Source organism: Bubalus bubalis, chromosome 1, assembly GCF_019923935.1.
Source record: "Bubalus bubalis isolate 160015118507 breed Murrah chromosome 1, NDDB_SH_1, whole genome shotgun sequence".
NCBI classification, from domain to species: Eukaryota; Metazoa; Chordata; class Mammalia; order Artiodactyla; family Bovidae; genus Bubalus; species Bubalus bubalis.
Window position 1 is genome coordinate 48,406,682 of NC_059157.1, and position 21,261 is coordinate 48,427,942.

General features: G+C 47.0%; 1 protein-coding gene across 1 annotated transcript; it reads right to left on the minus strand.

The window, feature by feature from the left end:
- Window positions 1-1,619: 1,619 nt before the first annotated feature.
- On the minus strand, window positions 1,620-20,089 carry LOC102398087 (melanocortin 2 receptor accessory protein). The gene is made up of 3 exons (XM_006044816.4): window positions 19,662-20,089; window positions 4,904-5,003; window positions 1,620-2,142 (listed from the first exon to the last, which is right to left on the minus strand). Exons 1-3 carry the CDS (start codon window positions 19,765-19,767, stop codon window positions 1,902-1,904), a joined length of 447 nt encoding a protein of 148 aa, XP_006044878.3. The 5' UTR covers window positions 19,768-20,089; the 3' UTR covers window positions 1,620-1,901.
- Window positions 20,090-21,261: the final 1,172 nt, after the last annotated feature.

Sequence of the window (21,261 nt, forward strand, 5' to 3'; positions counted from 1 at the left end):
GTCACCCTGCTTATTTAACTTCTATGCAGAGTACATCATGAGAAATGCTGGGCTGGAGGAGGCACAAGCTGGAATCAAGATTGCCAGGAGAAATATCAATAACCTCAGATATGCAGATGACACCACCCTTAAGGCAGAAGGTGAAGAAGAAATAAAGAGACTCTTGATGAAAGTGAAAGAGGAGAGTGAAAAAAGTTGGCTTAAAACTCAACATTCAGAAAAACTAAGATCATGGCATCCGGTCCCATCACTTCATGGGAAATAGATGGGGAAACAGTGGAAACAGTGGCTGACTTTATTTTTCTTGCCTCCAAAATCACTGCAGATGGTGACTGCAGCCATGAAATTAGAAGACGCTTACTCCTTGGAAGGAAAGTTATGACCAACCTAGACAGCATATTGAAAAGCAGAGAGACATTACTTTGTCAAAGGTCTGTCTAGTCAAGGCTATGGTTTTTTGAGTGGTCATGTATGATGTGAGATTTGGACTATAAAGAAAAAGCTGAGCGCCGAAGAATTGATACTTTTGAACTGTGGTATTGGAGAAGACTCTTGACAGTCCCTTGAACAGCAAGGAGATCCAACCAGTCCATCCTAAAGGAAGTCAGTCCTGGGTGTTCATTGGAAGGACTAATGTTGAAGCTGAAACTGCAATACTTTGGCCACCTGATGGGAAGAGCTGACTCATTGGGAAAGACCCTGATGCTGGGAGGGATTGAGGGCAGGAGGAGAAGGGGACGACAGAGGATGAGATGGTTGGATGGCATCACCGACTCAATGGACATGGGTTTGGGTGGACTCCAGGAGTTGGTGATGGACAGGGAGGCCTGGTGTGCTTCCGTTCATGAGGTCACAAAGAGTCAGACACGACTGAGTGACTGAACTGACTGACTGACTGAAGGTTCTTACCGAGACAGGAGTAATGCTCTGTGTATTTATCCCCTTCCTACAAGTTGGGCTGATCATCTAGAAGGCAAGGAGTGTTCACTTCTCCTATTCCTTCCCCTGCAAAATACCCACAATGGTGTTAGGATATTCTGAAGCCGGAACGCTATGTTTAGATTCAAGTTGGAAAGACCATGTGGTCCTTTCTCCCTTTGTGCATCTCTGGAGCCCATCATTGTCCCTTCCCCCATCTTCCCTTCTAACCCACTGACCCTGGGTCTGGCTGGCCAAGCCTGGCCCTCACCTGGCAGAAATATTTTTTAGTCACATGAGGTGGGGTGGGGTGAGGTTTGTGGGCTTCATGGTGTGATGCTGGCTCCGGACAATTTGCCCGGAGGAAGCTCAGGCCCTAGAGAACTAGGTCCTTCGGGGGTCTCAGGTCACATGAAGTTACACCCAGCACGGGACCCTCCTGCCAGTTGGGCTCAGGCCCTGCCTGCCGGACCCGACTGCATGGAAGGTTGTGGCTTGGGTCCCTTGACCACAGTCAGTGAGCCTGGCCGGGCAGGCGCTGTGGAGGGGTGGAGGGGAACTTGGCAGGCCCTTCACAGGTGCCCTAAAAAAGGTGCAGATTCAGCCATGTGAACTGAGAGTCAGTTATAAAAAGAATATTGCAGAAGTAGTAGCTGAAACTAAAAGGTGACATAGTAAAGATTAGTAAATATATTTTCATCTTCATTCATTTGTATTTTATTTTTCTGTCTTCAACGCAAGCATAAGCAGTGAGTGCACTAAATAAAAAGGAGCAGTATTTGTGCCTATTTCCCTCGGTTGGCTGGGCCTGGCTGCCAGCCCAGGATAAATGCATACACGTGCCCCCTGGTGGAGTCATTCTTGACCCACTTGCCCGTCCTGCTGCGTAAACAGGCTTTCAGAGGGCACCTGGGTTTGGGGTGTTGGTTCTCCCATTGAGAGGTTCTGTCTGCAGGGGAGGCTCACTGGGGGTGTTGCTGACGTCAGCTGGCGCCCTGTGGGTCCCCACCAAGGGCTAGTTCCCAGAGGAGAGCAGGATGGTCCCTGGGGTGCTGAGATTGAGGGGCTCTCTCGTTGTAGCCGCTGGACAGGCCGGGATGCTCCGGCGTCTGGTTCCTCGACCGAGCTCGGTGGGGCCCTGGGGTGCTGGGTTGCCTCCAGATGCAGAGCGGGAGGTTGAGGCCAAGACTCCAGGGACATGTTGGGGGCTGCTGAGTGGCGTTCCTGTGGACAGAGCAGATGGGAGAAGACATCCAAGCTGCCAAAGGAAGAGTCCTTCCTGGGGACTTCCTGCCTGGCCAAAGCCTAAGGAGGAGGTTCTCCCCAGGCCAGAGCCCCTCTGTCAGGGGAGCAGGCCCAGGGGTGGGGTGGGGGTCAGCTTGGCTCACCGGGGTTACCTTGGTGGAGAAATAGAAGAGACGAGGAAGTGCTTAATGGTAACCTTGACCTTGGGGCTTTCCCTCCGACCCGGTGTGTCCATTCACAGCTTGGGGGCGGGGGGACGGAGGGGGATCTGGTCGATCTTCCGTCCACCCATGTGGTTGAGTGCAGCTCGTCTCGTGTCCGTGTCTCAGCCAGAGACACGTTCTCCCTGGGTGGACCCTCCTGCCCTCGAGGTGCCGTGGCAGTGGGCAGTCTGCCTGCCTTCGGTTCCATCAGTGAAATGGGATGACGGTAACAACTGCCTCGTGGCATCAGGGTGAGAGGAGACCATGAATTGATAGGTGTCTGAGCTAGAGAACTAGGCCACATGTGGTTACAACTGTAACGTGAGTGAAGAGGGTCAGGAAGGGATGCGCAGGGAAGCAGGGCCACCTTCCAGAGGGCCTCAGACGACGCTAGCATGATCTTTTTTGTTAAATAGTTTTTGTTTTGTTTCAGCGTGGGAAGAATGCCTCTTTGGGAAGCAACTCACTATTCTCTTTCTCAAATCTAACTTAGGACCCATTGGCCCTCCCTGAGGTGAGGGAGGAAACAGAACAGGCTCTATCTCGAAAGCAGGACTCCCTTCGTGGGCCTGACTGTGGACTTTGAGCTATATGCTCAGTGTCTATGGGAAACCAGGCCCCCCAGAAGGAAGAGCCCCAGGGCTCTCCATCGCCTAAAAGAATACCCTAAGTATCTGTGTAACTGAATAGAATCATACATTCTATTATGCTTATTGGGGTATGACCACAGGCCTATTGATAATTGTCCACTGTTAACTACCTAGGCTTAAGTCATATTAATCACAGGTTAACTTTGATAGTATCTTTCTTTTCCTTTGTTCAGTCTAGTTTCAGGGAATTTGGGGAAGTGGGTTTGGGCAGGTACACTTAAGGTATATAAGGTTTTCACAAAAACTGATCCGGGTCCTTGACTAAGAAGAGACTCTGCCTTGGGCCCGCGGGTATAATAAACTGCATTCCACTATCTGCATTGTCCTTCTGAGTGAGTTTTTTTCTGGGAATGCGTGGCTACAACAGGGAGCATTCCTAGTCTGTCACGAAGTCCCTGGACAGTGTTTTGTTTAGCAAGCCACGTGGCCAGTTGGGGGTGGGGGGCGGGGAACAGCACCCTCGTTTTGCCTGCTATCAAATCCTAGCTCAGGAGATGGGAGAGACCCCCACGTGCCCACTGGACCTTGGAACCTTCTGCTGGGACAGGAGCTGGTGGTCCTTAGCACAGGGCTGGCTCCAGGTCACCTCAGAAGAGGAGAAGACAGAGGCGATTTCTTCGGCTGGTCTGTCAGGATGTCTCTTGAGGGTGAGAACCTGCTCAGCTTCAGTGTAAGCTCTGAAAGCTGAAGGACTAGGTCTCCTCGCTAGTCCAGACCTGGTCCCCGCCTCCCACGCCTCCCACCTGCGACCGAGGGGCCCTGAAAGACCTGGTGGGTGAGACACTGTGGCTGGGCGGGTGGGGGAGGGGCTAGAAGAAATAGAGGCCCCCCTCCAACCTCCGAGGCAAGCCTATGCATCTTCAGAGCCTCAGGGGCCCAGCCATGAGCCCCCACCCCACCCCCAGGCACAGGGGCTGCCCTCTGGTTCCCTCAGAGGCTTGGAGACTCCTCTTCCCTTCCTCTCAGAACAGCTCTGCTCACCTGTCCCTGCGGACTCCTGGTTCCCACTCCCCACGACTTGGTCCAGAATAGGGGCCCAGCCCTCTGCCCCCACCTCCGCCCCCCAGGTCTTCCTCTGGACGCGCCAGTGCCTCCTGAGCCCAGCTATTATCCTGCCAGGCCACACATTTCCAAGGGCAATGGCTAGCCCTCAGTCACCCTCTCTGGGTTAGTTGCCCATCCCTGGTCCCATCAGCTATGGCAGGGAGACCGGTGGTATAGAGCCCCTTGGAAGCCTCATTCTTAGGACAGCGGTGGCTGTCTTGGGTGGATTAAGCCAGAGGAAAATTGAGTGTGGGAGGCCAACTGCATGAACACAGGAGAGTGAACGTCTAATGAGCTCAGCTCTAATTACTGCTTGGAATGCGTGGATTGCCTCCAGTTGAACCACAGAGGTACACAGTAGGCATCTGACAACAGAAGGTGGCCGTAGATGAGGGTCTTCGCTTTCCTGGTGAACTGGTGACCTGATTGGCACAGGGTCACCTTGGCTTCATTATCTGCAGCAGCTTAATGGAGGTATGTTCTATACATAACGAAGCTAAAATGTAAAATCCAGCCATCTTTAGTATGTTCCCTGAGCAGTGAGACCATTACCACGATCGTTGAAAGAAACCGCCTACCCCTGAGTAGTCACCTTCCTTTGCTTCTCCCCAGCCCTAGGCAACCACTAAATCTTCTATCTATGAGTTTGTCTCTTCTGCCACATTTCACATCCACGGGGTCACAATGTGTGGCCTTTTGTGTCTGGCTTCCTTCATGTAGCACAGTGTTTCTGAGGTTCATCCAGGTAGCATGAATCAAAAGGCTTTATTCCTTTTCATGGCCAAAGAGTATGCTACCTTGGACATAGTGGCCCCCTGTTTAGCCACACACCCCCGTCCTTACCTTGTCTGTGGAGAGCCTGACCAGGACATGTAGAGAAGGATGAGGAAGAGAAAAACCACGAAAGCTGCCAGGCTCACCCAGAAGGCGATGACGATCGAATCTGTGGGTGGGGACATACACGTCAAAGTCAGTGTGATCTCACAAGCCCCACGGTCCCCATGTGCTGCGGAACTGGGACTCTGGGAGAGACCCTTCTCAGTAAGTGGCCAGTGAGAAGATTTTCCAGTCAATAATCACCTTGAGGGACTTCCCTGGTGGTCCAGTGGTTAAGAATGTGCCTTCCAGTGCACCGTGTGCATGCCTGTGTGCTGAGTCGCTTCAGTCGTGTCCGACTCTGTGTGACCCCATGGACTGTGGCCCTTCTGGCTCCTCTGTTTGTGGGGATTCTCCAGACAAGGATGCTGGAGTGGGGTGCCATGCCCTCCTCCAGGGGATCTTCCCAACCCAGAGATCGAACCTGTGTTTCATATGTCTCCTGCCTTGGCGGGCAGTTCTTTACCACTACCAACACCCAATGCAGGGTACATGGGTACCATCCCTGGGCAGGGAACTAAGGTCCCATGTGCCACAGGGCAGCCAAGCCTGCTCCAGAAGTAGAGAGCGTTGCACCGCAACGAAGACCCAGCACAGCCAAAATAATAATAACAATTAAATAATACTGATAACCTTGGGAAAGAAATAGGCAGCAGGGACTTGGCTTTTTCCCAGAGAGACTAGTCACTGGGTCGGTTTTGGGTGATGACTGAGGGGAAAACAGTAAATGAAACTGGGTTCCCACGCCGCCACCACCACCCCCTACCCCGGACTTGATTTTTTGGCTGCTTCTGTTGCTCAGAGTGGGTTTTCCCTTCTTCCTTCCTCCTAGGAAGGAGAAAGAAAGTGCTGTGAGCAATTTCATGTGGCATGACAGCCTCCTCTCTCCTGTGAGGACTGCAGCCCCTACCAAGAGCCTTCTGCTATCAGCCCAGTTGGGGACCACTTCAAAGACCCCAAGATCAGAGACTTAGAAAAATGATATGCACCAGACAATGCTGCTAACCTGCTCCGGGGAGGGCCAGGCTGTGGAGATGTTACCCAAGGCTGCCCGGCCAGGCTGCGGGAGGTGAAAAGAGACGGTCCCTCTCTTTTTGGGGCACAGGGCCGGCTGGGGAGCTGTGGCGGGAGGAAAAAGCACCATTGCAGCCACCACTCTGGCTGTATCAGTGGCTGGAGGTGAAAACACGCAGGAAAATCAGGAAAGATGCTCAGCCTCTTCTGGGCCCTGGTAGAACCTGGTGGAACCTGGCCGTTTGGAGGTACCTTTATCCAGGGCTCTGGGTCAAAACATTCAGCAAGTTGCTAGGGAACTGTAGCAATGTGTTTGTTTCTCTTGTTTGTTTCTATGGCTCTGGGCACAGAGTTATTGTTTTAGTAGCTAAGTCGCGTCCAACTCTGTGTGACCCCATGGACTGTAACCCACCAGGACCCTCTGTCCATGGGATTCTCCAGGCAAGAATACTGGAGTGGGTTGCCGTTTCCTTCTCCAGGGGATCTTCCTGATCCAGGGATCAAGCCCACATCTCCTGCATTGTGGGCAGTTTCTTTACCACTGAGCCACCAGGGAAGCATACTGGGTTCATAATTAGTGTCTGCAAGTATCTTATCCCAGACACACTCTTGCCCCCAGGACAAGATGCCCCAGACTGAGATATGCTAGGCACCTACGTGTATGACCCAAGAAAGCCACTGAAGGATGGTAATCAACAGGCATGTAGTGAGCGCCTATGTAAGTCAGGCTTTGCTGGGGGCTGTTAAGGATCCCGAGGAGGCCAACCTCACCCACCAGAAATCGCTGACCCCCTTTAGGGTTCTGCATCTGTCCACCAGCATCCTCCTCGACACTCCTGCTCCACCACCAGCACTAGTCCTGCCCTGCCTTCTGTTCAAACAAAAGAGATTTCTGTGATGTATTCAGGTTAAAAAGTGCTAATAAATGGATAAATAAATGAACAAATAACTAACTGAATGGATGAATGATTAGAGACGTGTGGGGTAAAGAGTAGTTATTGAGTAAAATTGTTGCCTCTGCCTCTATGACCCAAGACAGCTAGAGGGAGAAACTAAAATCTTATGAGTTGATTTTAAATCCTAAAAGTGTCAAAAACAGGGAATAAGGAAAAGATGCAGTATTGGCAAAAGGCCTCATGGACTCCACCACCTTGAAATGTATCAGCAAGTTGGCACTCACACTGCAGAGAGGCAAGGACAGCAGAGCCCCTCAGGCTGACTCACTCCCTCTCTGCTTTCTGTCCCTGATCTGAGAAATGGCTGGCCTGCCCTGCAGCATCACACTGTTAAAGGGGATGTACGGGCTCCTGGGAAACAGGAAATAAGGTTGCTGCTGTCTGTACTAAGCTTCTTTTTTTTTTTTTAATTTTTTAAAATCCACGATCTGGGATAAGAAATCTACAAAATGAGCCTGGAACATCTTGTCTTCCAGAAAGCAAAAAAGCTATAAAAACCCAAACAAAGCAAGCTCCTAACATAGCCAAATGTGTTAGTTTCAGGTGTACAGCAAAGCGAGTCATCTCTTCTCTCTCTCTATATATACATATATATGTATATGTATATATACTTATATACATACATACATATACACAGGGCTTCCCTGGTGGCTCAGCTGGTAAAGAATCCGCCTGCAATGCTGGACACCTGGGTTCGATCCCTGGGTTGGGAAGATCTCCTGGAAAAGGGAATGGCTATACACTCCAGTATTCTTGTCTGGAGAATTCCAAGGACAGAGGAGCCTGGCGGGCTACAGTCCATGGCATCGCAAAGAGTCAGACACGATATACACTCTTTCTTAAATTCTTTTCCTATATAGGCCATTACAGAGTATTGAGTAGATTTCCCTGTGCTGTATACAGTAGGTCTTTATTAGTTTTCCATTTTATGTATAGTAGTGTGTATATGTCAATTAAAAGAAGCCTCTAACTTTCGAAGTGTTCCTTGCCTATTCACTGTGTATTATTCCCCAGAACCTGCTTTAATTCAACTCTGTCCTAAAGAGTCACAATTTATTGTCTAACCCTCAAAGTATGCTAAGTCACTTCAGTCGTGTCCAACTCTGTGAGACCCCATAGACGGCAGCCCACCAGGCTCCCCCGTCCCTGGGATTCTCCAGGCAGAAACACTGGAGTGGGCTGCCATTTCCTTCTCCAATGCATGAAAGTGAAAAGTGAAAGTGAAGTTGCTCAGTCGTGTCCAACTCTGTGCGACCCCATGGATTGCAGCCTAACAGGCTCCTCCGTCCATGGGATTTTCCAAGCAAGAGTACTGGAGTGGGGTGCCATTGCCTTCTCCATAAGAGTATATATGTTCTCAGAAAATTTGGTTTGGGAGTTCTAATGTTTAAGGAAGTTTCAGATTTCTGCAGACACTAACGCTCTTTTTCTTCCATTATTAAAAAAAAAAACAAAAAACAAAAAAAACAGTGCAGGATTTGAGATCTTTGGTACCTAGATAAGTTCCATCAGAGCCTCGAAGAAAACATCATCAGAAATTGAGCACTTGAGACGCCCTTTCCCCTCTCCCAGGCTCACTCTGTCTGTCCTAGCCCTTGGTCATTATCTCCAGATGCTGAGCAGGAAATGAGATGATACCTCTTCCAGAACACAGAGTCTTCCGAGAAGTGAAATTTTAATTTTGTCAGACCAAAAGAGCGAACAGCAGACACCAGCCGTTTCCTGCACCGCGTTCTCTTTCATCATGTGCTTTTGAAAAAGGCAGCCAAGAAAATAGGGTTTTTTCCTCTTCCTCCTGAAGGGTCAGCCTAAGTGCTTGGAAAGAACATTTTGTTACAAGGGCAAGAGCTGTCATTCTCCAGGGTTGGAAAAGTTTAAACAACCGTTGAGCTTGTCTTTACAACAAGGAGCACCAGACTGGCTTGACAATGAAACTGGTTCAGTCATGGAAAACTCCTCTTCCCTTCCCTCTTCTCTAGAGTCCCAGGAGAAAGTTAACAGCAAGATTTTTCCCTTCCTGGGGGATAAAAATGGGGTTAAGAGCCTAGACCCTGGAGGAGGTCAATTTTGAGTTCAAATTCTGACTTGACTATTTCCAAGCTTTGTGATCTCAAGCCATCTGAGATTTTTACATCTCTAAATCTGTTTCCTCATCAGTTAAATGGGGATAATAATGTGTGTTATATAGGCTGTTATGCAAATTAAATAAAATAACATGCATATGCAATGCCCATGGCAGGATTTCCTCATTTAATGGTTATGAAATGATCTGTACACAGAATTAAAATCATTATTTCTGTTAAGAGTGTTTTGTGGCAAGTGATGTCGCTGCTTCCTTCAAGCTCCCTAAAACGTAAGCTATGAGTAAAGGTAATTGTTCTTGTCAATCCTTCACCTGCTTCCATAGTAATAGAACTCCTCCTGTACCTAGGCACATGGCTGCCTGAGATAAAGACTATATTTCCCAGCCTCCCTTTCAGTTAGTATGGTCATGTGACAAGGTTCTGGCCAATGAGATGTGAATGGAGCATTTGCAGGCCAGCTTCTAGGAGTCCTGCGGAGATGGCTAGATTTCTAACACATGCGTCCCTTCGTATTCCCTTACTCCATTTAGCTGCCCAGAACATGGATGTGATGGCTGTAGCCAGGATTGGAACATGATGGTGAGGACACATCCCAGGGATGGCAGAGGTGTGAGCTGAAACAAAGCCAGTCCTTGAAGACTTCATGGAGCTGACCTACCTCCCTGCCCTGCAAACTTTTACAGGAGAGAGAAATCAAAGTCTGTTTTATCTGGTACTCCATTAATGTAACCAGTTTTCTCCATTGAATCTGGACAAAAATCAATAAATGACTTCTTAAATGACCATACCAAAACTGACAATTCCAAATAAATGCTGACTTTCAAAATAATCATCCTCTCTCTACTGTGGTGGTGGTGGTGGTTTGGTTGCTAAGTCGTGTCCGGTCGGGGTTTCGTACGTAGCAGAGCAGCTCCCTCGCTGCGAGGGAGACACTGCGGAGGGAGACACTCTTGAGACACTGCGGACTAGAGCCTTCCGGGCTCCTCTGTCCATGGAATTCTCCAGGCAATAATACTGGAGTGGGTTGGCAGTTCCTTCTCCAGGGTATCTTCTTGACCCAGGAATTGAACTCAGGTCTCCTGCATGGCAGGCAGATTCTTTACTGACTGAGCTCCAAGGGAAGCCCTCTCTACTGTAGAGTCATGTAAATTTTCTAAAATACCTATATTGATCAAACATTTATAAATTATTCTTTTGGAATTACCTTCAAGGATACACACACACACATACACCAATCTTGCCACTTTATGAGATCATATCTTTTTTTTTTTTGAGATCATATCTTATTTTCAATACCCAAATGGTACCAATCACTTAATTTCATTCACCTGATTGGTTTATGGGTGATTCTAAACTGTTTCCCAGAAGCAAATCCACCTTTCAAAGAAATACATAATGTATCACTGTGGACATTTCATAGAATGCGTCAGGGCCACCAAAGTCAGTTCCAAAGGGCGAGTACCAAGCAGGTTTTGAGGAATGACGGACTCGCTCAAGCATGACAGCTCCACACGAGGCTAGCTTGATGGGAAATTTGTTCCAAGATCACATTCTCAATCTTTGTTTAAAAATCGCTTTCACTGCTTACATCGCACCCATGGAACTGACCATCTGCAGAAGGCTTAGACATCATAATAAAAGTTGTGGGACTTCCCTGGTGGTCCAGTGGTTAAGGATCCACCTTTCAATGCAAGGGATGTGCATTGGATCCCTGGTTGGGGAACTGAGATCCCACATACTTGCAGGGCTACTAAGCCCACTGAAACTAGAGAGCCTGGGTGCTCTAGAGCCCGTGATCCTCAACAAGAGAAGCCCAGTTGCATGCTGCAACTAAGTGCCACAACGAAGACCCAGCACAACCAGAAAAAAAGAAAAAGTTGTAACCTGACTGAAAGAGATGAATAGCATCATCGACTCAGTGGACGTGAGTTTGAGCAAACTCTGGGAAATAGTGAAGGACAGAGAAACCTGGCATGCTGAAGTCCATGGGGTTGCAAAGTGTTGAACATGACTGAGTGACTGAACAGCCACAACAACCTGAACTTGATCGCTCTGACCAGAAGAGAAGATTTATAGAGATCAGTCTTTACCCTAAAGTCTATTCACTGTGTTCAGAAGAAATTGGTTAGTGATGTGTTTTTGTTCTTCTTCTCCCAGCTGTTGGAGAAGCAGATGAACAGACTGCCTTATTATTGAAGCTGCCAGAGGCAGTGCCTCAGCAGAAGTCAGTGTGGGCTATGACAAATTCTTTCTAACTGGTAATTAAAGGAAGAAGACATACTGACCTAAGAGGTAAATATACCAGGTAAGGCCAGGCAGTACCCAAGGGAAATCAATCCGCCTCCATACTCCCTGCAAGGGAGCATTCAACCAGTATTTGGAGACTCATTGTATTAACATTATATGTATTGCCACTGTAAGATGGGAATATGAGATTGCCTTTTTTTTCTCCAGAGCTTAGCCTCTGAAAAAGGAACAGAATCAAATGTGGAATCCGTTTGTTCAGGCAAGGTCTCAGGAGACAGATTTCTGTTTTCCAACTTTTTGACAGTATTAGGGAGATTCTTAACATTTCCATGAAACAGAAGCCATGTCTGAAAATCACAGGGGTGACAGTCTTTGTGAAGTCCCGGTAACAGAATCACACACCAGATTTCAAGCCTTCCCTGAGGAAGGGCAACCCACAGCCTTCAACTCAGTGTTGAAGGCTCATAAAAATGTGTCTGCATCCCGAGATCTTTCCAATTATCCGTCCAACCATGATGGAATAAATTCCACCATCTGGGCATGAACACAAAAATCTTAAAATCCTTCCTGCTTGTTAGGTTAACACATGAACTTGGGTAATTTTTTTTTTCTATTTTTGTCTTTTTCTCAACTTGACATAAGTCAAACCCAATCTGGCCTTCACCATGTCAACCCGCTGCCCCAGGTGACCTTCTAGTGAGGTGGTCTGAGGGAGAGCTTTGCCTCTCTGTCTCCCCCTAAAGCATTCCCGGCATCTTTCTGTCTTTCATGTGCACAGACCTGGGGTGTGATGGTTTGTGATTTGTTTGACTGGGATGGAGATCCAACCCAGAGAAATTGGCAAGGAGAGAAAGTTGCATTTGTCAGCAACGGAGGTCACCTGCTTTTTGTGGCTGACCTCTGTCCATGCTCACCTGGACTCGCACCTACCTTCCTCTACCTTCAAACCCAAGTAACAGAGTGAGAGGGTAACAGGCAGGAAGGCCAGGGGTCTCCAAAGGGAGGAAATAGCCTGCAAGTGTCAGACATTTTCATCTCTCTTAAGAGGCAGGAGGAAACAAACTAGCGATATTTTTTCCTTCTCTATACAAATTTAAAAGGAGGTTTCTCTAAAATACTGTGTTGCCATAATGACACCTGGTTTCGCCTGAAGTTAACTATTCTCAAACCTAGAGTTAACCAATGCCTTTTTCTTATGGAAATGTTTGTCTTGAGCTATGCTAATGTACTATGCATTTACCGCAAACTCTGTCTTCAAGTCGGTTCCACCTCTTGGCTCAGAACATACTTGACAAACCAGTATGTTATACTCAGATATTGTTCCCCTAATCTATGTAAGTGAAACTATTTGTATGGTGGCCTGCCCTTCTTCAAGATTCAAGTTAATCATTTTATGGCCCAGGTTGAACCATTTGGTGCCAAGATTATCCCAAAATGAATCTTGTGGGTGAGGGGCCTGGTGCCATTCTGAGTTTTAAGACATTCCTTTCATTAACAGACTGCTAGTGACTATATACAGTCCATGGTGTCACTAAGAGTCGGACACAACTGAGCAACTTCACTTTCACTTTTCACTTTCATGCACTGGAGATGGAAATGGCAACCCGCTCCAGTGTTCTTGCCTGGAGAATCCCAGGGACGATGGAGCCTGATGGGCTGTCATCTATGGGGTCGCACAGAGTCGGACACGACTGAAATGACTTAGCAGCAGCAGCAGCAGTGACTATATAACATCCAGCAGAAGACTAGCAGGGGGGTATTCTTTCTGCCCCCTTCTGATGCCCATGTCAGAAGTTTTCTCTATCTCCTTTATACTTTAATAAAACTTTATTACACAAAAGCTCTGAGCGATCAAGCCTTGTCTCTGGCCCCGGATTGAATTCTTCTCCTCCGGGGACCAAGAATCCCGGCGTCTTTGCGTGATTCAACAACAATCTTTCAAGAGCATCCCTAAAACAGCGTGATGCTGCTTCCTGCTGATCATCACAAGAAACAAAAGCGATACAGTGATATGGGAGCACAGAGTTTGGATGAGGAAGATTTCTGGTTTTGCACTTTTAGGCTCTTTTAAATTTATTTATGTCTGTGCTGGGTCTTTGCTTCTGAGTGTGAGATTTCTCTAGTTGCGGCAAGCAAGGGGCTACTCTAGTTGGGATACTCAGGCCTCTCATTGCGGTGGCTTCTCTTGTTGCAGAGCACAGGCTCAGTAGTTGTGGCACATGGGCTTAGTTGCCCCAGGGATGTGGGATCTTCCTGGACTGGGGATTGAACCTGTGTCCTCTGCATTGGCAGGAGGAGTCTCAACCCCTGGACCACAGGGAAGTTCCTGGCTTTTCCTTTTTTTAAATAAATTTATTTGAATTCAAGTACTGAGGACAAAAGTAGGCAAGACATCTTCGCTTAACAGACAGCAGTGGAAGAAGTCCTCTCCCTGGGGCCACTGCTTATAAGACCAAAATCCTGGAAGCGTTCTATATGTGAACACCAATTTCTAGAACAACAGGCAGCTACTTACAAAGTTCTTGTGAAAGAATATTTCACAACATGGGGAAACAAAAGGTAGTGAGGTCAATAAGAGCAGGGTACAAAATAGCATTTACAACCAGATCTTATCTGAAATATATCTAGGAAACAGAATGTGTATGGTGAATTGTCTCTATCTGCTTCAGCTGATGGCCAAGACAAAGGTACCACTATAGACTGAATGGTCGTGTCCCTACCACCCCCGACATGTGGAAGCCCTAATCCCCAGGGTGCTGGTACTTGCAGGTGGGGCCTTGAGAGCTAATTAGGTTTAGAAGAGGTCATGAGGGTGGGGCCCTCATTATGAGATTAGTGCCTTTATAAGAAGAGAAAGAGACCACATACCCTCTTTCTCCATTTACACCAAGGAAGAGCCCTGCGAGCATATGACAAGAAGGTGGCCATGTACAAGCCAAGAAGAAACCCTCACCAGGTATGTGTGCCTGCTGGGTGCTCGGCACTATTCTGAACTGTGGGGAGAGAGACAGACAGGTGGACAAAGTTTTCTGCTCTGCTGGATCCCACATCCTGGTGAGAACCTGCACCCTAATCATGACAAGTGTCCTGGGAAGAGTCCTGAGGCATGGGAGCTGGAATTGAGGTTCAGGATCTGTGACTATCCAGCTGGGTGACATTAAGTTATCAGCTTCTATGAGTCCCACATACGTCTATTTCCATATGGTATTCTATAATACCAGGGCACTCTTATTCATGTATGCAACTGCTCCTGCCTAGACTGTCAATGCCTAAGCGTAGAGATCTTATCTTTTAAAAAATATCTATTTATTAAAAAAAATATGTACTTATTTGGGTGCACCAGGTCTTAATTGTGGCATACAGGACCTAGTTCCCTGACCAGGGATCAAACTCAGAGCATGGAGTCTTAGTCACTGGACCGCCAGGGAAGTCCCAAGGACCTTTTCAACTTCATGCCTCCAGCCTCAGCGCATGGCCGTTTCCTGCCCACATGTGACCAGTACTCTACCGACCCTCACATGTATATATCCACCACAGCCATATTTTTAGCAAGCAAATTGGACTTTGTCTCTTCCCTGCTTACTGTTTTACATGATTTCCCACAGCTTATGGGGATCCTCTGAAGCTGGCCTGCAAGAACTTGGCCCCTGGGGTGTCTGGAGCTCCTCCTCTATTCCTCTTTCCAAAACATCTCCGGGAAGCACCTCTTGTATATACAGGAATGTAATTGTTCTCTATCCTATGCCAGTTCTGTTTCCCCTCAGCAGCTCCAGGCAGGAATTACTTCAAACAGCATGCAGAATAGGAGTCCAATTGCATGTGGCTGTATAGGTGTGTTTGTGTATGTGCTTGAACGCATGTGTGTGCATGCCTGTGTGCCTATGAAGATACAGACACAGAACCACCCTAGTGGGCTAGGCACCAAAATGTTAGCACCGATATTCTTCTGAGTAGTTGCTGTTGTTGAGTTGATCAGTCGCCTCTGACTCTGCGACCCCATGGACTGCAGCCTGCCAGCCTCCTCTGTCCTCCACTGAGAGGTAGCGTGAAGTCATCTACTGAGGGGCATATCCAACTTTAGAAAAGACATTTTAACATCTTGCAAGGTATTCCAATGGTTGGGACTCCAAGCTTCCACTGCAGGGGGCCCGGGTTCAATCCCCACTTGGGGAACTAAGATCCTGCATGTTGTGTGGAGAGGCCAAAAAAAAAGTAAAAGAAATAAGACGAATAAAAAGCTGGAAACAAAGAAATAAAAATATATTTTATATATATTTTTAAACGTGGTTGTAATAACACATTCAGGTAAAGAATCTGCCTGCGAATTGACCTTGCTGATTGAAATATTGGGATGAATGAATCATGCATGTAAACATTACATTTCCTTTCTTGTGTAATAAAATGTCCCCATAAAGTGACTCTCTAAGCTATTAAGTATAAAATAAATTATTCAAAAGATTAAATAGAGAGCAATGAAAAGAACGTCTCCTGCAGGAGACACAGGAGACTCAGGTTTGATCCCTTGGTTGGGAAGATCCCCTGGAGGAGGAAATGGCAACCCACTCCAGTATGCTTGCCTGAAAAATCCCGTGGGCAGAGGAACCTGGTGGGCTATAGTACACAGGGTCACAGGAGTCGGACATGACTGAGTGACTAAGCGTGCCTGTAGTAACACAACCGTCATTCATTTATCCCGTCTCCTGTTGATGGATATTAGGCCACTTCCAGTTTCTGTCAGTGCTGCAGTGAGCACTGAAATACATGCATCCTGGTGGACACGTGTAAGCACTTCCCTGGGTGGACACCAGGAAGGGGATTCTGCATGATACCTTGTGAACATCTGTAACTCTTTTTGGCTCTTGCCAAGCTGCTCTCCCAAATGGTGAACTCAAGTTTCACCCTATCAGCTGCATTTAACGGTACTAACTTCTGTCCTTCCTACCCCAGCACTTCAAATACCAGCCTTTTAACTCTCACTGCTGAGTGGTTGTGAAATGGTACCTACTTGTTCTTTCCCAGTGCATTTCCCTGATGACATTGAGCATTTTCTCCTGTTCCTTGGCCCTTTGAGCTTCTTCTGTTACTGTCTTTTCATATCAATTGCTCGTATTTCTCGGAGAAGGAAATGGCACCCCACTCCAGTACTCTTGCCTGGAAAATCCCATGGACGGAGGAGCCTGGTGGGCTGCAGTCTGTGGGGTTGCTAGGAGTCGAACACGACTGAGCGACCTCACTTTCATTTTTCACTTTCATGGTTTGAAGAAGGAATGGCAACCCACTCCCGTGTTCTTGCCTGGAGAATCCCAGGGACGGGGGTGGGGGCTCCTGGTGGGCTGCCATCTATGGGGTCGCACAGAGTCGGACACGACTGAAGCGACGTAGCAGCAGCTTGTATTTCTATTTTTTTTTCCTGTTGATGGATGGGTTGTGTGGACTTATGAAATAATAAGGCGGTTTCCATTTTAAGAGAAAAAGATAGTTTTCAAAAGTAGCTCCCCAAAATATAAGGAATAGTGCCTGCAGTCTCTGTCATTCCTGGAATATACCAGGCACTCCTCTGCTTCAGAGCCTTGGCCCTTGGTGTTCCTAAAAGGTTCCTTCCCAAGACATCGTCAAGACTTAATCTCTCATCTCTTCACAGGCCACAGGTGAGGCCTTCACCAGCCTTCTTCCACCCTTGAGTCCCCGTTCTCCTAGCCACCTTTCCCATTTGACTTTTCTTTGGAGCATATCTTGCCATCTGCCATATTTTTCTTGTTTACGGTGAACTGAAAAGACTGCCTCCAGTTTGTTGTTTTGCTTATTTTTGGCTGTGCCACACGGCATGCAGGATCTGAGTTCCCCAGGGAGTGAACCCCTGCCGCCTGCCCTGGAAGCACAAGGTCTGAACCACTGGACCTCCAGGGAAGTCCTCTGCCTCCCATTTTTAACCCTTCTTGCATTAGAACCCATCTAATTCCCTCCTCCTGAATCTCGCCTGGCCTCACTAGCTTACTTACCCAAGACACAGAGCTAGTAAGTGGCAGAGTTAAGATGTGAATTACAGACAACACACTTAGAGTCCATGTACCTAGACTCGACAGAGTCACTGGTCCATGGCTGGTCACCCAGAAAACAACAACAACAAAAACAAAACAATTAACCTATTCAAGGTGCAAACACCCCAGCGGGGGAGGGAGTTTTGCCTAGGGCCAAATTTCTTTCCCAGAGACAATAGAAATAAAAATCAGGATATTAAGCCTGGGATATGTGAGACACAAACAGGAATAAAGGGCCCCAGAAAAAGCACCTCTCTCTGGATATCAAAGATTCCTGATACCTAGGACTTGGGTATAAAATGGTATTTGGCAGCCTTTGTGATAAATTTAGAATTAACTTTCTAAGACACTTTTGTGATACACTGTATCTTTCTAAGATACTTTTGAGACAAAATATTCTTTTAAGATGGATTTCCTTTTTTCTCAATAAATGAGACTTAAACTTAATTCATTTGTTTGTTTGTTTATTTTTGGCCATACCACATGGCTTGTGGGATCTTATTATATCCCTGACCAGGAATTGAACCCTGGACCCTGGGCAGTGAAAGCACCTAGTTCCAACCACTAGACCACCAGGGAATTCCCTTAAAATGTATTTCTTAATAGAGTTTAATGTATTTGTTTGGAGTTCCAGTAAGCTGAGTAGGTTTCTTCAAATTGTAGATATCATGTTTTCTATACTCTGTATGCAGATATGGAAGAGTTATTTAGCCAGTCCCCTAAGATGTATAACTTGAATACTTTCTATAAAAATACCAATCGATACTTACTTTTCATAGGAGGGACACAGAGCCTGGCCTCTCCCTGTGAGCATCAAAAGTCCTCAATATCTAGGTTGTCCAGGGTGGGGACAGTGACTGGTCTCTCTGGCAAGATTCCTTACTGAAATAATTGTTATTGGGTTTGGGAATTTGAGGAAGAACTTATTTGACCTCATATCTAGCTCCCCAGGTTGTAAATGTCCAACTCTAGATCAAAGTGCAAAAAAAAAAAAAAAAAAAAATCTCAAACCTCACACACAATTTAGAGAACACCAGCCATTTTCCCCAGAAATGTAAGTTACCTGTGGGTAACGGATGGGGGCGGAGATTGAGATCATGTGTTCTAAGCTCCTAAAGTTGCAAACAGCCCCCCAACACAAAGCAGTGGGGATCAACTTTGGAGCCCAGGTGATGAGTGAGATGTCAGAAGCCGAGCTAGAATTTTATTTAATTTGTGCTCATTTTAAAAAGTCCTTCCTGAATGCACATCTATATGTTGTCCAGGTCAGCATGGATCTTGAAGTTCTGAACTTTTGATAATATCTGTGAGTTGGCTTTTATTTCAAATCTGCCATTTTCTCCCTATTACTCTATGTCTTCCATATTGTGAGTTACATGTGAAGAAACTCTGCATTTTCATTTCATGGGTAAATAGCTTGTATCAGAAAACACACCAAATCTATTGTCCCCCCAAAAGTTTTGCTACAGTGTCAGGAATACAGGAAGTCCTCAGCAAACATGAAACAGAAGTCCTTCACTTCTGGAAGGTGGATATGACACAGGAAACAGAACACTTCCTGACCAGACATTCTATAGGACTTTCCCCAAGGACCCTGCCAGGGCTCTGCCTCCTTTTATTAAATAATACCAGTGATGTGAATTTCAGTTTTGAGCTGGTTTGTAACAGACTGTTTCTTTTCATATGGGAAGCATTGTGTTCTTTCTAAGGACACATTTATTTTTGACAGACATTATGTGTGATTGTAGTGAAGTCCCTGAAACCCGAGGGACTTCAGGATAGGCAGAAAGGATGGGTTCCCGGAACTTTGTTTTCATTTTGTTTTTTATGCTCATTTCCTCATCTGACTTGTTATCTGGTCTGAGTAACTGGAATAATCAGAGAAGATTATTGAGAAACTACCGAGTTACTTCAGAGATAAAGACTGGGCAGGTTAAGATGAAGAAAAGGCTGTTAACTTGTCTGGTGGTCCTTTCTGAGACCATGAAGATGAAGCATCGCTGGGTATTTTTAATAAGAATTAGTCACACCTCTTAGAAGTGAACACAGTAGCTCTCTCCCACATCTACATGGAGACAACAGAAAACTCGAAATCTACAATTTGAGGAAACTCATCTAGTTATTGGAGCCCTAGACAAACATAACTCTATCGAGAAATCTGTCTTACCAGTGTAGTCTGCCCCCAAAGTGGCTTGGTTTCTCAAGAGGCTAGTTTCCAACTTATTACAGAAGATAATAGATACACCCTCCATTCCCTTCTGTCTATGAGTTCAGAGTCCCATTCTGGCTTTTCCGTAATATCCCGGGATTCATAAGTGAATGGAGAAAAGCCATTTGCGCCAACCCCCAGCCTCCGATCGGCCGGCTTCCCCAGTTCAGGACTCACGTTTATTGGCTCTCAGCTTCTTCTCATCCACGGGCATGAGGTCCAAGTAGTCCAGGTAGTATTCGTAGCTGTAGTACGGGGCAGAGATGTTGGTTCTGTTGGCCATGCCTGCGTCGCTGCCCGGTGGCCCTTCCAGAGCTGCTCCGAGCTCGCCCAGGAGATGGCCCCGCTGATTTGTGTAAAATCATCCAAGTATGTCTGTGGGTCTCTGAACTCAAGGCCTACTCACTTATCAGAGCTGTGGGGCTGGGAGGAAGGTCGGGGGGTGTGCCTGACATCTTTAGAGTTCAAGTAGAGCGATCCATCCTGCCTGGCTTGATGCAGCTCCAAAACAAACAGAGTGCGAGGCGGGAGCCTGAGGTCCCTGTGCAAGTGCTGGTTGGCCCTCAGCATCCGGACAAGAAAACAGATTCCCCCCAGGACCCTCGAAAGATAAGATGTGGACTAGAACTAGAAAGGGAAACCACTTTGGGCCCTAAATAATTAATTGAACCAAATCAAGAGCCTGGCATTGCCAGGCTTGACTTGCATTAAGGCAGCTCTTGGTGCCGTTAAGCAACCAGCAAATCACTGGCCTAGATTTCTTATCTGAGGGTGGAACCTGAGTGATGTCAGCCTTGAACTTGCAACCTCTCTCATGGACACATCACCACTTCATTATACCCAAAGAACACCCTGCTCCAAGGGGGTGCACGTCCCAGCTTTCATGTGCACTTCCAAGAACCAAGAAGTCAGCTGCCTCTGTTCAGACTGGGGAGGCTGTTTTCCAGGTCAAGAACCCACACGGATTGTGTTCTTGGGAAACAGGGCCCCAGGGTCCACCAGTCCTTGGCTGATGACAGACGCGACAAGGATTCATCTGGTCAGGGCCTGACTCCAAGTTGTACACTCACTTTTCTAAGAGCAGAGATACAAGCAAGAGAAGCATTCCAAGTACTGGAAATGAGCAGGACTAAATGTGATAAGCTCCCTAAAATTTAGCTTTTGAGAATTAGTGATGAAGTCAAAACACACATTGTCACGGGGACTTTCCCTCCAAGATCCTGACTTTCTAGTCTTCTTGACTCAGGTCTACAGTGCCAGAGGAAAGCTGGGCATTGATGGTGTAGGCAGTGAACCCAGATAAATTCAGGCCACCTACAAAGGTCCATCTGGTCAAAGCTATGGTTTTTCCAGTGGTCATGTATGGATGTGAGAGTTGGACTATAAAGAATGCTGAGCACCGAAGAATTGATGCTTTTGAACTGTGGTGTTGGAGAAGAGTCTTGAGAGTCTCTTGGACTGCAAGGAGATCCAACCAGTCTATCCTAAGGAAATCAGTCCTGAATATTCATTGGAAGGACTGATGCTGAAGCTGAAACTCCAACACGTTGGCTACCTGATGGGAAGAACTTACTCATTTGAAAAGACCCTGATGCTGGGAAAGATTGAGAGCAGTAGGAGAAGGGGACGACAGAGGATGAGATGGTTGGATGGCATCACTGACTCAATGGACATGAGTTTGAGTAAGCTCTGGGAGTTGGTGATGGACAGGGAGGCCTGGCGTGCAACAGTCCATGGGGTCGCAGAGTCGGACACAACTGAGCGACTGATCTGAACT

Excerpts from the sequence above, each read along its gene's own strand:
- LOC102398087 (XM_006044816.4), bottom strand. The coding sequence starts at position 19,767 with ATGGCCAACAGAACCAACATCTCTGCCCCGTACTACAGCTACGAATAC. Across the intron at positions 5,004-19,661 it reads GAAGCTGAGAGCCAATAAAC|ATTCGATCGTCATCGCCTTC; the intron begins GTGAGTCCTGAA and ends CCCCACCCACAG. Across the intron at positions 2,143-4,903 it reads TCAGGCTCTCCACAGACAAG|GAACGCCACTCAGCAGCCCC; the intron begins GTAAGGACGGGG and ends CTCTGTCCACAG.